The 13,423-nt window shown below is 40.4% G+C and overlaps 2 protein-coding genes across 2 annotated transcripts; one reads left to right on the top strand and one right to left on the bottom strand.

Moving 5' to 3' along the window:
* Positions 1 to 230: 230 nt before the first annotated feature.
* On the top strand, positions 231 to 5,994 carry paf1 (PAF1 homolog, Paf1/RNA polymerase II complex component). Its single transcript, XM_058413932.1, has 14 exons — positions 231 to 593; positions 1,365 to 1,394; positions 1,512 to 1,604; positions 1,738 to 1,859; positions 2,163 to 2,229; positions 2,353 to 2,454; positions 2,555 to 2,660; positions 2,964 to 3,032; positions 3,134 to 3,237; positions 3,333 to 3,449; positions 3,892 to 4,020; positions 4,265 to 4,370; positions 4,502 to 4,586; positions 4,770 to 5,994. Exons 1-14 carry the CDS (start codon positions 547 to 549, stop codon positions 5,165 to 5,167), a joined length of 1,575 nt encoding a protein of 524 aa, XP_058269915.1. The 5' UTR covers positions 231 to 546; the 3' UTR covers positions 5,168 to 5,994.
* A 609-nt stretch (positions 5,995 to 6,603) lies between these two features.
* On the bottom strand, positions 6,604 to 12,522 carry gmfg (glia maturation factor, gamma). Its single transcript, XM_058413933.1, has 7 exons — positions 12,423 to 12,522; positions 11,188 to 11,284; positions 9,482 to 9,531; positions 9,339 to 9,388; positions 8,759 to 8,841; positions 7,019 to 7,092; positions 6,604 to 6,930 (listed from the first exon to the last, which is right to left on the bottom strand). The coding sequence occupies exons 1-7, from the start codon at positions 12,423 to 12,425 to the stop codon at positions 6,859 to 6,861; spliced, it is 429 nt and encodes a 142-aa protein (XP_058269916.1). The 5' UTR covers positions 12,426 to 12,522; the 3' UTR covers positions 6,604 to 6,858.
* Positions 12,523 to 13,423: the final 901 nt, after the last annotated feature.

Below are 13,423 nucleotides of genomic sequence, written 5' to 3'. Positions count from 1 at the left end.
ATATAATACATATATTAGGCAACAAAACAAGACATTGCCTAAGGCAATGTCATTCTATACATGCGATAGATAGATAGATAGATAGATACCTTTAAAATATCCAACAACAATAAATATAATCCAAGGCATTATTCTAGCCACCTAAAGAAACAGAGGGGTCCTGTTTGAAATTGCTGCGTGATTCAACTCCCACCGGTTTTCCGACAACATCCTGTTTCTTGCTTTTATCCGAAATACGGGTGGAAAGAAATAGCACGCCGGCTGCTCCCGTCGAACTTGGGTCTCATTTCAAATAACTTCGTCTTGTATATATAGGTTACTACGTAAGGTGTGGGAGGCACTTATTTCACCTACTATGTAGTGCACCTTTTAAGGGAGGAGGGGAGAATTTGGGATTCGGACTTTAGGGACGCGAGACAAACACCAGGGAGAATAAACACTGGCCTTATTTTGATTTTATAGCGATTAAGTTTAAAGTTTGATTTGTCTCACATATTACATTTTAGGGGGAAATATTTTAAACCGCGTCGCCTTTTTTCCCCTAAAATGGCGCCAACGATTCAAACTCAAGCTCAGCGCGAGGACGGGCATCGGTAAGAGTGTTAGCATTTCGGCTAGGCTAACTTGTTAGCCAGCACATTAAAGCGCACTTTGTAGACAACTAGTATAATGAGAGATTTCAGTTACGTCAGTAAACATGTTGAAGTTTTAGCAATTTAGTTCCAGATTCAAATGACAAATGACTGTTTTAAGACTCATTTATTCACAAGCGCTACCTAGCATAATTTAGCCATACAGGGCAATACAGCAACATTAGCTCGTGCAGGCACTTGAACATTTATCTTTAAATGTACAAATATTTTTCATTCTGTTTATTAACTCTCTTTAGTGTGCATATGAAATGCATTCGGATAAAAGTTGTTTTATATCGCGTGTGTGTGTGTAGTGTACGGAATCCCAAATGGAGGTATCATTTTAATCCCTATGTAGTGCACTTAGGATGTAGGACGTTTGATGTTGATTGTATACACTGCACTGAATACACGTTCATACCACTTGTAGTGATGTAATGCACTTTATATAGAGAGTATGGGATTTGAATCCTAGTTGTCACTTGATTGCTCATGAAGTACACTACATAGGGTGGAAACTGGCACTACTTTACACACGATTTGACACTGTGACCTATACCCCATGTAATACACTTGTATGGCATTCTACAGTATACAATATAACTCGGGGAATGTTAGAAGTAGTACGCTTAAAAAAGGACGCAGCAAGTCAATCAGGATTTAATACACGATGGTGAGCTTGTATTATTTACACGTGTCTGATTTGGCTGTTTTATTTTTCCCCCCACACAGGAGCTCATCACACAGAACCGTCCCTGAGAGGTACAGCCTTGATCATATATTCGTCTTCTTCTTCGTGTTTTTCTTACTATTATTATTAATTACTGTTATTGTAATTGTATGCTATATGCAAAATGTTGTTCCTGTGTGTCCTTTTAGGTCCGGTGTTGTGTGCCGAGTTAAATACTGTAACAGCCTTCCTGATATCCCATTCGACCCCAAGTTCATCACGTATCCCTTTGACCAACACAGGTGCAGAGGGGAGGGGAAATACAGTCAAAATAATATTTGTCCTGTTTTACATATTATAGACCACTGAGACATGGCTGTTTTACAGACAGGTTGCAGGTTTAATGTTTTTAAATGTGAATGTGTGTGTGTGAAGATTTGTGCAGTATAAAGCCACCTCACTCGAAAAACAACACAAGCATGAACTGCTCACAGAGCCCGACCTGGGAGTGACCATTGATCTCATCAACCCTGATACCTACCGCATTGACCCTAACAGTAAGTCTTCAGTTAATACACACCACATAGACACTAGCAGCAAGTGTACACTTAATACACACCACATGGGCACTAACAGTGAGTGTACATTTAATACACACCACATAGATATTAATAATACGTTTACACTTAATACACACCACATAGACACTAGCAGTGAGTGTACACTTAATACACATCACATAGACACTAGCAGTGAGTGCACACTTAATACACACCACATAGACATTAGCAGTTAGTGTACACTTCATATTACTATTAAGTGTATATTTAATACACTTCACATACACATGTGTTTCTCAGTTTTGCTAGATCCTGCGGATGAGAAGCTTCTAGAAGAGGAGATTCAGGCACCCACTAGCTCCAAAAGGTCAGAAATCAACCATGAATATTTGCATCCCCAGATATAGGATCTGGTATTAATTTGCATACAGTTTTAATGGTTGTCTTCTCTGAATGTGTATTAGTTCATTTTATGTGTGTGTATGTGTAGGTCTCAACAGCATGCGAAGGTGGTTCCATGGATGAGGAAGACAGAGTACATCTCCACAGAGTTTAACCGATATGGTGTGTCGAACGACAAAGTGGAGGTCAAGTGAGTAGGCATATATACACACATACACGCAAACACACACTATGCAGTGAAACAGAATTCCACCTTGTCAGTGCTGTTTAATTACTGTGTGTTTGTGTAGGATCGGTGTGTCCGTGAAGCAGCAGTTCACAGAAGAGGAGATCTACAAGGACAGAGACAGTCAGATCGCTGCCATCGAAAAGACCTTCGAGGATGCCCAGAAAAATGTGAGCACTCCATCATGCTGATGCTAATCTTAAGCTAGCAAGACTAGGTCTAGCATCATCTTACACTAATGCTAATAACTTCAAATCGAGGAACAGGGTGGGTTATTAAAGTAGAATTTTACTGTTTAGGAGCAACATTAACACACTGTAATTATTTCACACATCAACGCTAACCAATGAAGCAGAGTAAGCATCAACTAATTAAACATTAAACTAGGTCTCACCTAGCATTAGCTTTCAAATGTACTTATAGAATGTACATATAGAAAATGTCTTGATTTTTTCCCGCCTATGTTTTTCCAGATTACGCAGCACTACAGCAAACCAAGAGTTACACCTGTGGAGGTGTTGCCCGTCTTCCCTGACTTTAAGGTCACGATCACACACACACACACACTTACTTTGGATCTTTGACAGTAAATGAATGAAAATTAAATTTTGTGTTGTTTCTCTTTTCCTTTTCCTCTGTGCAGATGTGGATAAATCCATGTGCGCAGGTCATCTTCGACTCTGACCCTGCTCCTAAAGATGTCTCCAGCTCTGCAGGTGTAGAAATGATGTCACAGGCTATGATCAGGTGTGTGCACATGAGTGTGAATTTTAGTGCTTTTTTATGTTTGTATATAAGGTTTTTTTCTTTGTGTTAATGTAACTGTGTGTGTATGTCCACAGAGGAATGATGGACGAGGAAGGGAACCAGTTTGTGGCGTACTTCCTGCCCAACGAGGATACGCTGCGCAAGCGGAAAAGAGACGTGGAGGAGGAACTGGACTACATGCCTGAGGAGCTGTACGAGCACACAAACGCACACAAACATGCCATGTCAGCTAAACCACATAACTGTGCCTCCTTACACATTACAGTACAGCACAATATTCTTCTTTAAACCACAGCACTGTCAATTGGTCAGGTGTTAATTCATTTCCTACAACAGCAGCTCTGACAATAGATGCAAATCACAGATTTATATTAAAAGTATGATGTGGCGCTCTTTGATTAATAAACTGTAATCCACAGTAAAGTGCTGTGGTATAAGAGGAATAAAACTGTACACACCTTCCTCAGAGCTCAGGAGGAACCTGACTACATAAGCGGTATTTAAGACAAAAAACAAATTAATCAGGCCTATTTGGAAGGTCCTCCAGAGGAGGAGGATAGGATGTTGGAGAAATGTCAAGGAGCATTGCATTTGTCCATCAGTTATGTCATGACGTTGACTGTCTGTCTGTAGATACGACTATAAGATAGCAAGAGAGTACAACTGGAACGTGAAGAACAAAGCCAGCAAAGGCTACGAGGAGAACTACTTCTTCATCTTCCGAGACGGAGACGGAGTATACTACAATGAACTTGAGACCAGGTAGGTTTCCATGTTATTACAGACATCACCCCTGCACGCTGTCATACAAGCTCAGAAACCTAAACAGAGAAATTCTAGACAGATCAACTCTAAATTTATATGGGAGACGTTTTCTGTGATGCACCGCACCTTATTGAATAACCTGATTTATCATGTATCGTTGTACCTCTCATGCTAGTGTAGTGTAAACTCTGTTGTGTTGTACATGTGAGTGTTATAAGTGTATATGTGTTTTGTTTGTCAGAGTGCGTTTAAGTAAGAGGCGTGCAAAGGCCGGGGCTCAGTCCACCACCAACGCTGTGCTGGTCTGCAAACACAGAGATATGAACGAGAAAGAGCTGGAAGCACAGGTCTGTAAACTCACACACATGCATAAATTTATACACACATGCTCTTGCATGATTATATATGCAATTGTGTATTAAAGGAAAGCTGTAAAGCTGATTGTGTGAAAAAAAATTTGTGTGTGTGTGACATGCAGGAGGCTCGCAGGGCTCAGCTGGAGAACCACGAGCCGGAGGATGAGGAGGAAGACATGGATGTGGACAAAGACACCCAGGACTCTGGTAACACACACACACACACACACATACACTGAACATAATGGGAATAATAATGGTTGCCACAATGTCACTATACTTCACATTGGTGTAAAGTTAAACGCATGCTTATGTTAGTTCCTCCCACTTCAATTTTTCCACTGTGTGTGTATATGTTGTGTAAGTGAATACTCATCTCTTCCAACACAGGCGACGAGAAAGAGAAAGGCAGCGAGAGCGAGAACTCGGACAGCGGCTCCGACCGGGACGAAGAGGACGATCGGCGCGGCGACAACGAGGAAGAGGAGGATGAAGATGAGGAAGAAGAGGGTAGGAAGGCGAGCGGGAGCGAGAGCGGAGAGGACCGGCAGGCTCGTGACGAGGAGGAGATCTTCGGCAGTGACGACGACAGCGAAGAAGAGGACGAGGGCGGAGCACGGAGGAGGAGAAGCAGCGGGAGCGAGGACGAGGACGCAGAGGAAGAGGGAGGAAGGGCAAGCGGCAGTGCCTCACCTGCTCACAGCAGCAGCGGCCAATCAGAAGGAGGGGGCGGGCAAAGTGGCAGCGACAGGGGGTCGGACTCCAGTGACGGCAGCGACAGCGAATGAGGCGACAACAGAAAGAAAAAAATACAACCGCCATCGTGACTGGAGTTTGCTCATGCTCTGCTTCTCATACTCAACTGCTCACCCTCTGCAGTATACTACACTTTTCATACTGCTGTTCATTATAGGAAAGAGATCTTTCCTTCTTTTATTTACCTAGCCATCTTTCCTGCTCCAACACTTCTTGGTATACTGTTCTGTTAGAATAAATTCTAACACAAGCTTAACAGTAAATGTTTCTCAAGTCCTGTTCTCTGTAACTGAGAGACTATTAATCACAATCCATTGTGTTTGTCTGGTGGGAGTCGGTTTATAAATGATTGTGATATATACATACCCTGTGACATGTTCCAAGTGTCCCATTCCTTCACTCCTTGTCTCCTTCTCCTTCCTTCACTCATTGTCTGTCTCATTAGAATAACCTCTTCAAGGGTAGATGAGGTAACTAGCAGAAAAAATGCTCACCCATAAATCTGCTTGAATACAGCATTTACACTTAATATGGCCTTCTCTATCTAAAGACTTGACGCTTCTCTGTCACAGCTGGAGCAGATGTTGATGCTCAGAACAGATCTTAACCTTTATAAGTCCAAACTAATATAAATATTCACATCAACAAGATCTGTCCATAGATCCTCTTCGTCCACAAATCTATTTCACTATAGTACCATGAGGCTTTTTTTCTATTTCTTTATTATGATCCAAAGATCATGTTAAAATTTAGGTACCTTTTGTTGTTGTTTTTGTTTTAATAGCTTCAGGAAGTAAAGTCTCCTCACTTTATCATTCTGCTGTATAAACTGCTGTAAATAAAGAACAAGTTCTTTTGTTTAAGAAAAATGTGATTCCCCTCATATGTTTGTATTTCTTTATAAGTATGTAGACACCTGACCACCTATGGCATGTATTTTGTTGGATACAGACTTGTTGAATATTCCATTCAAAAACCATGAGCGTTAATACGTCTTTCCAACATCTTCAGGACAGAGGAGTTTACTATTTTTTTAGGATTTCTTCATATCATGACATGCTTCATTTGATAAGCTGGTGCAGGTGAGGGAATGACTCTTTATAACTGCTATAATCTAAGTGAAAACAGGAAACACTGACTTCATTGAAGATCCACAAAATCAAACAGCACTGTAAACTTAAAAAAAAAAATGCATTTTATTGTTCTTTAATTCATTATAAAAATGTGAAACATGCTGTGATAGGAAAATGATCAAGGGGTGTGATAAGTGTTAATATCCATATGTGTGGAATGAAAGTATTTTAGCCTACTTTATTGTGAAATCTTATAATATAGCTTATATCAGTTTATATAAAACAAAGTGGATATATATAAAAAAAAGTCTACACACCTCTGTTAAAGTAAAATGGTGTAAAGAAAAAAGGAATTAAGATAGAACTTTGTGAGCAATTTCACATTGAGGGTAGAATGCGTTTTACCTTCCTTTATTTTATTTTTTTTTACATCACAAAACTTGCCATTGTAAACATTTAAAATAAAAAAAATATCATTTTTGTTTGTAATTTTAATCGGAACTATGTTCACATAAGATTCAATTTATGGTCGAAAATGAAAGCATGAATGCCTTTCCTCCACTGATCTGAGATCAGCTGTGAGTTTATTCCCCTATAATGATCTTCAGTATACAGATGGATGAAGCACTGATCCTGATTAGCCAGATATTTCAGCGAAAGAAGGACAATTTCTCTTTCAGCCACTCCTCGGACAGATCGTCTGCGTTCCGGATTTCAAAAACCTGCAGGTGGAATAAACCGTGAACAAATGTGTAAGTTAGAATCGCCAGAGTTTTGGTTTTAGTCATCTGTTACTTGTTATTTGTTTACCTTGGTGAGCTCTGCACATTGAACGAGCCTGTTTTTACTGCCGGCGTACATCATCTGCTGCTCCGGCTTACAGCCTGTAGAAAGAAAATAGAACGTTTACGCGTTTATCTTTATTCACTGCTTTGTTCATGTTCTGGTCAGGGTCACTCAGGTTTAGATGAATATTTTATAGAACAATCACTGTGGGCCGGTACAAATACAAACTGGTCAGATTTCCTTCTTGACATATAAACACTATCATGTTTTATGCATGTGTCCTAAAAGAAAAAAAAATCTAGCATTTTGTTCCGTCTTTAATTATAGCCACATCCTCAAAGTACAGTGTGGTACTGTGATAGCGTGAAATTTGCTCACTACTAAATATTCCACAATCAACTGTTAGTGGTGTAAAAACAACTGGAAACAAGTGGAAACAAACTGGGAACAACAGCAACTCAGCCACGAAGTTGTAGGCCACGTAAAATCACAGAGCAGGGTCAGCGCATGCTGAGAGCACAGTGTGCAGAAGTCCCCAACTTTCTGAAGAGTCAGTAGCTACAGACGTCCAAAATTCATGTGGCCTTCAGATTAGCTCGAGAACAGTGCAAAGAGAGCTTCATGGAACGGGTTTTCCTGGCCAAGCAGCTGCAGCCATGCCTTACATCACCAAGTGCAATACAAAATGTCAGATACAGTGGTGTAAATCACGCCTCCACTGGACTCTAGAGTGGTGGAGATGTGTTCTCTGAAGTGACCAATCCCACTTCTCTGTCTGACAATCCAATGGACAAGTCTGGGTTTGGTGGTTGCCAGAAAATTGGTACTTGCCAGACTGCACTGTGCCAAGTGTAAGTCAAAATTTGGTGGAGGGGGAATTATGGTGTGGGGTTGTTTGTAAGGGGTTGGGCTTTGCCCCTTAGTTCCAGCAAAAGGAACTCTTAATGCTTCAGAATACCTAGACATTTTGGACAATTTCATGCTTCCAGCTTTGTGGGAATAGTTTGGGGATGACCCCTTCCTGTACCAACATGATTGCACACCAGTGCACAAAGCAAGGTCCATAAAGACATGGATGAGTGAGTTTGGTGTGGAGAAACTTGACTGGCCTGCACAGAGTCCTGATCTCAACCTGATAGAACACCTTTGGGATGAATTAGAGCGGAGACTGTGAGCCAAGAGTCCAACATCAATGCCTGACCTCACAAATGCACTTCTAGAGGAATGGTCAAAAACTCCCATAAACACACTCCTAAACCTTGTGGAAAGCCTTCCCAGAAGAATTGAAGCAGTTATAGCTGCAAAGGGCGGGTCAAACCCTACGGATTATGAATGTGATGTCAAGTTCAAAATTCAGTCAAGTTCCTCCACACCAAACTCGTCTCTATGGACCTTGCTTTGTGCACTGGTGTACAGTCATGTTGGAACAGGAAGGGGTCATCCCCAAACTGTTCCCACAAAGTTGGGAGCATGAAATTGTCCAAAATGTCTTGGTATGCTGAAGCATTAAGAGTTCCTTTCACTGTAACTAAGGGGCCAAGCCCAACCCCTAAAAAACAACACCTGAATTCAATGACTTGGGTGTCCCAAAACTTTTGGCAATATAGTGTACCTTAAAAATATCCAATAACAATAAAAAAATCCCTAGCATGCTAATTAGTTTGGATTCTTTAGAGATGTTTTGAAAAGGATCTGAGAATAAAACATAATAAAGATGTTAAACAGGGATTTTGAAAAGGTCTTAAGTAATAGAGCCCTACTTACCCACAGGACTGGAGAAGATGAAACACAGAGGGTAGGACACTCGGCCGTCGGAGTGCGTCAGCTTATAGCTGTACACTATGTATGTGCACTTTGGTTAAGTGGTGTACAATAAGATCATTCACCTTTTGAGGGAAGTTAAAGTGTGTTTCGGTACTGTTTTAACATCAGTGTGGAAGTCTGTGTCTGATATGGAGTGCGAAGGATCTCAATCTGTTTGTTTCACACTGTGTTTGTGTCAAAGTGGATGTGAAGCACACTGAAACTCTGTCCTGTAAAACAGTGCTCATGCACATGCTACTAACATTGAGCCTCAGATTTCATGAGCCTAAAGCCAGATTTACCCCAGGAGATTGCAAATCCAAGGAGATGTTCACTTCTAATCTGACGGTTGATTTATTATTAAATATCACTTAAATAACCATCTGTTAAACATAGCACTGTGGTAATAGTGATTAGAGGGTGCTGATAAGGGTGCATTACAGCATACTAATTGAAACACCAGAATTAGGTTGCTAACTGGAGCTCCAAAAAATCAGCTCCATATCATATTTTTTTCTTCCTTTTAAATAGATAAGGATATCGAGGTTGGCGCTCGGGAAGCTCTTCCCTCAGATCGTCCAGAGAAATGTCCTGTAACATGAAAACATCACGTTTAACCACAGACTCTCACTTTTTTTAGTGACTAGAGGTTTTGTGACTAGCGATATGAGCTCTTTCACTCACCTCATACTCTTCTTCTAATATGACCAGCTGTTTCTCCATATCAATTTTCACTGAAATAAATAAATGAATAATGCACATAGAAAATGTCTCACAGACAAGGATTTAGAAATAAAAAAAAATAAAATAAATAAAATAAAGGAATTATGAGGGTTTTTTTAATTCTTTGTTTTGTATATACAGTATATGTACACTGATCAGGCATAACATTATGACCACCTGCCTAATATTGTGTTAGTCCCCCTTTTAAGTCCTGTAAGTTGCGAGGTGGGGCCTCCATGGATCGGACTTGTTTGTTCAGCACATCTCACAGATGCTGGATTGGATTGAGATCTGGGGAATTTGGAGGCCAAGTTAACACCTCAAATTCATTGTTGTGCTCATCAAACCATTCCTGAACCATTTGTGCTTTGTGGCAAGGTGCATTACCCTGCTGAAAGAGGCCACAGCCATCAGGGAATACTGTTTCCATGAAAGGTATACATGGTCTGCAACAATGCTTAGGTAGGTGGTACGTGTCAAAGTAACATCCACGTGGATGGCAGAACCCAAGGTTTCCCAGCAGAACATTGCCCAAAGCATGACACTGCCTCTGCCGGCTTGCCTTCTTCCCATAGTGCATCCTGGTGCCATGTGTTCCCCAGGTAAGCAACTCACACACACCCGGCCATCCACATAATGTAAAAGAAAACATGATTCATCAGACCAGACCACCTTCTTTCGTTACTCCATAGTCCAGTTCTAATGTCCATTGCTGGCACTTTCAGCGGTGCACAGGGGTCAGCATGGGCACCCTAACTGGTCTACGGCTATGCAGTCCCATACGCAACAAACTATGATGCACTGTGTATTCTAACACCTTTCTATCAGAACCAGCATTAACTCCTTCAGCAATTTGAGCAACAGTAGCTCATCTGTTGGATCGGATCACACGGGCCAGCCTTCACTCCCCACGCGTATCAGTGAGCCTTGGCCGCCCATGACCCTGTCGCCGGTTCACCACTGTTCCTTCCTTGGACCACTTTTGATAGATACTGACCACTGCAGACTGGGAACTCCCCACAAGAGCTGCAGTTTTGGAGATGCTCTGATCCAGTGGTCTAGCCATCACAATCTAGCCCTTCGTCAAACTCGCTCAAATCCTTATGCTTGTCCAGTTTTCCTGCTTCTAACATCAACTTTGAGGACAAAATGTTCACTTGCTGCCTAATATATCCCACCCACTAACAGGTGCCATGATGAGGAGATCATCAGTGTTATTCACTTGACCTCTCACTGCTCATAATGTTATGCCTGATTGATATATGCATGTGGGGGAAAAAAATCATGTGTGGGGAGAAAATGAATCATGAAAAAATGAGAAACAAATGAAAATTAGATTATTAGATTATATGGTTCGTTTTCATTATATAATACATACATTTATTATGTATAAAATTTAAATGGGAAAATAAAAAGAATCGAGTAAAATATTTGCATGTGAAAAAATGAAGCTTTCATATGAAAAATCACAAAACAATAAATAAATGAATGAATTACTCAATTCTGTGGGGGGAAAAATCAATGCAAAACCACATGTGACAATTTTGTAATGAAAAACTTAGTTTAAAAAATAATAGAGAAAAATGTAATAGTAATGAAACAGAGCCCAATCTATCTATAATAATAATTAATAATTTTTTTTCTTGAAATTTCAGAGAAATACTCACTCAGTATGGCGGCATTGGTGGTCTCCTTCCGAAAGCGAAACTTCTTCAGTTTCTCCGTCAGGCTTGGATCCACCTCACACACGACCAGCGAGCTTGACTGAAACACACCAGCATTTAATTATTTATTTATTTATTTAAAAAAATGATATCCATCCATCTTCTATACCCACTTTACTCCTAATTAGGGTCACAGGGATCTGCTGGAGCCTATCCCAGCACACATTGGGCGAAATGCAGGGGTACACCCTGGGCAGGTCACCAGTCCATCACAGGGCCACACATATAGACAGACAACCACACACATTCATACACACTCCTATGTGCAATTTAGAATTACCAATCAACCTAATGTACATGTTTTTGGACTGTGGGAGGAAACCGGAGTACCCGGAGTAAACCCACACAGGCACAGGGTTTCTACAGGCTTACTTCAGGGTGATGGGTAGCAGTAACTCTGCTTCATCACACCACCCTGTTGTTGATTATTTCTCTATGACAGCATGACACAGAGCGTGCTACTCCTTACATAAGTCATGCTTTTACTTTAATGAGAAAAAGTTTCAATAACGACACACAGTTGTTCAGTTTTGCTTCAAGGCTAATAAGTAATATATACTTATAGCTACCAGTTTAGCGATGTGCAAACTGTAAGCCTAAAACACCTACATCGACCCAATGGCACAAATTTTACACTTAACTTTCGATTTATGACTTGATTATTTGGATTTAAAGTTATTCAAAATTGTGGATAGAATTGTGCAATTCTATTTCAATCAATTCTAAACTAAATTGCACACAAGGGAGTTTCAGGAAGGTGCAGCAGCATCATATATACGGTTTGGATTAAGAATGTCATCACAACATTTTTTAAGAAGCATTATGTAAATGTGAAATGTAACTTTCATCTTGAGGATTTCTTGAGATGTTAGAAATTAGAAGAACATCTTATTAGTGAACGAGAATAAAAAACAATAAAAGACAGTACTCTGTGAATCGTTTGCCTTGCTGGACTGGAGACAGGAAGTGTTACAACACACACTCACACACAAACCAGCTTCCTGTAGTGCTGACAGCAACAAAAAAATAGATAAAAATACACACAACGCTAACATCAAACGAGGACTAGACCTGGTACACACATGTACCGCATACGCGTTTCTTCAACAGATGCACCATGGAACATCTGGAACAATCTAAGAACATTCGAAGTGTAGAAAGTGTAGAAAGTTTCCTACCATGGTTGCAGAGTGCGCCCTGGACTAACACTAGTTCCTCGTTTAACAGCAGTTGTGTGTGACAGGATGCTGCAGTACAGAGAGGGCGTTAACACACACACGCAAGCACTCACGCTAACACAACAACACAACCAAGAGGAACCAGAGACCATCCTGGACCCTAATTTCCATCGCCACAATCTGCTTCTTGACCCAAAGCTCAGCTGTGACATCAAGGAGTGTACATAAACAAACAAATAAAAACTGTAAGAAGTTCTTTTGGCTGGTTTTGTCTACAAAACCACTTCTTCTACACTTCTACAATGGATATAATTAAAGAATTATTAATTATTATCACATGCTGCAATCTGGACCGGGATCAACTAATATGCTAAGAATCTTCATCTGCTAGTAATAAAAAGAAAAAAACACACCTAGTAAAAAGACATAAATAAACAACAAAACAAACATATATGAATAAATACATATTTTAATAGCTGATAATAAGAGAAACATGCCTACTGTGTAAACAAACCAACAAACAAATAACACACCTAGACACACACATTCTCTCTCTCCTTCATATACATACACACACACACACAAGTCTCTCTCTCTCTCTCTCACTCTCACACACATAGTATCTGTCTCTCTTTTTCATACACACAACACACACAAGTCTCTCTCTCTCTCAAACACACACACAGTATCCGTCTCTCTTTTTCATACACACAACACACACACACAGAGACAGCATCCCTGTCTCTTTTTACACACACACACACACACACACACTGCATCCCTGTCTTTTTCCACACACACACACACACACAATATCCCTGTCTCTCTTCTTCACACATGCAAACACAAACTATATCCTTGTCTTTCTTTTTCACACACACAGCATCCCTGTCGCTCTTTTTACACACACACACACACACACACACACACACACACACACAATATCCCTGTCTCTCTTTTTACACACACACACACACACACATACATACATACATACATAC

Source organism: Hemibagrus wyckioides, linkage group LG17 (genome assembly GCF_019097595.1).
Source record: "Hemibagrus wyckioides isolate EC202008001 linkage group LG17, SWU_Hwy_1.0, whole genome shotgun sequence".
NCBI classification, from domain to species: domain Eukaryota; kingdom Metazoa; phylum Chordata; class Actinopteri; order Siluriformes; family Bagridae; genus Hemibagrus; species Hemibagrus wyckioides.
Note: the sequence above shows the minus strand (reverse complement) of the source record. Positions and strands in the feature narration are given on the sequence as shown.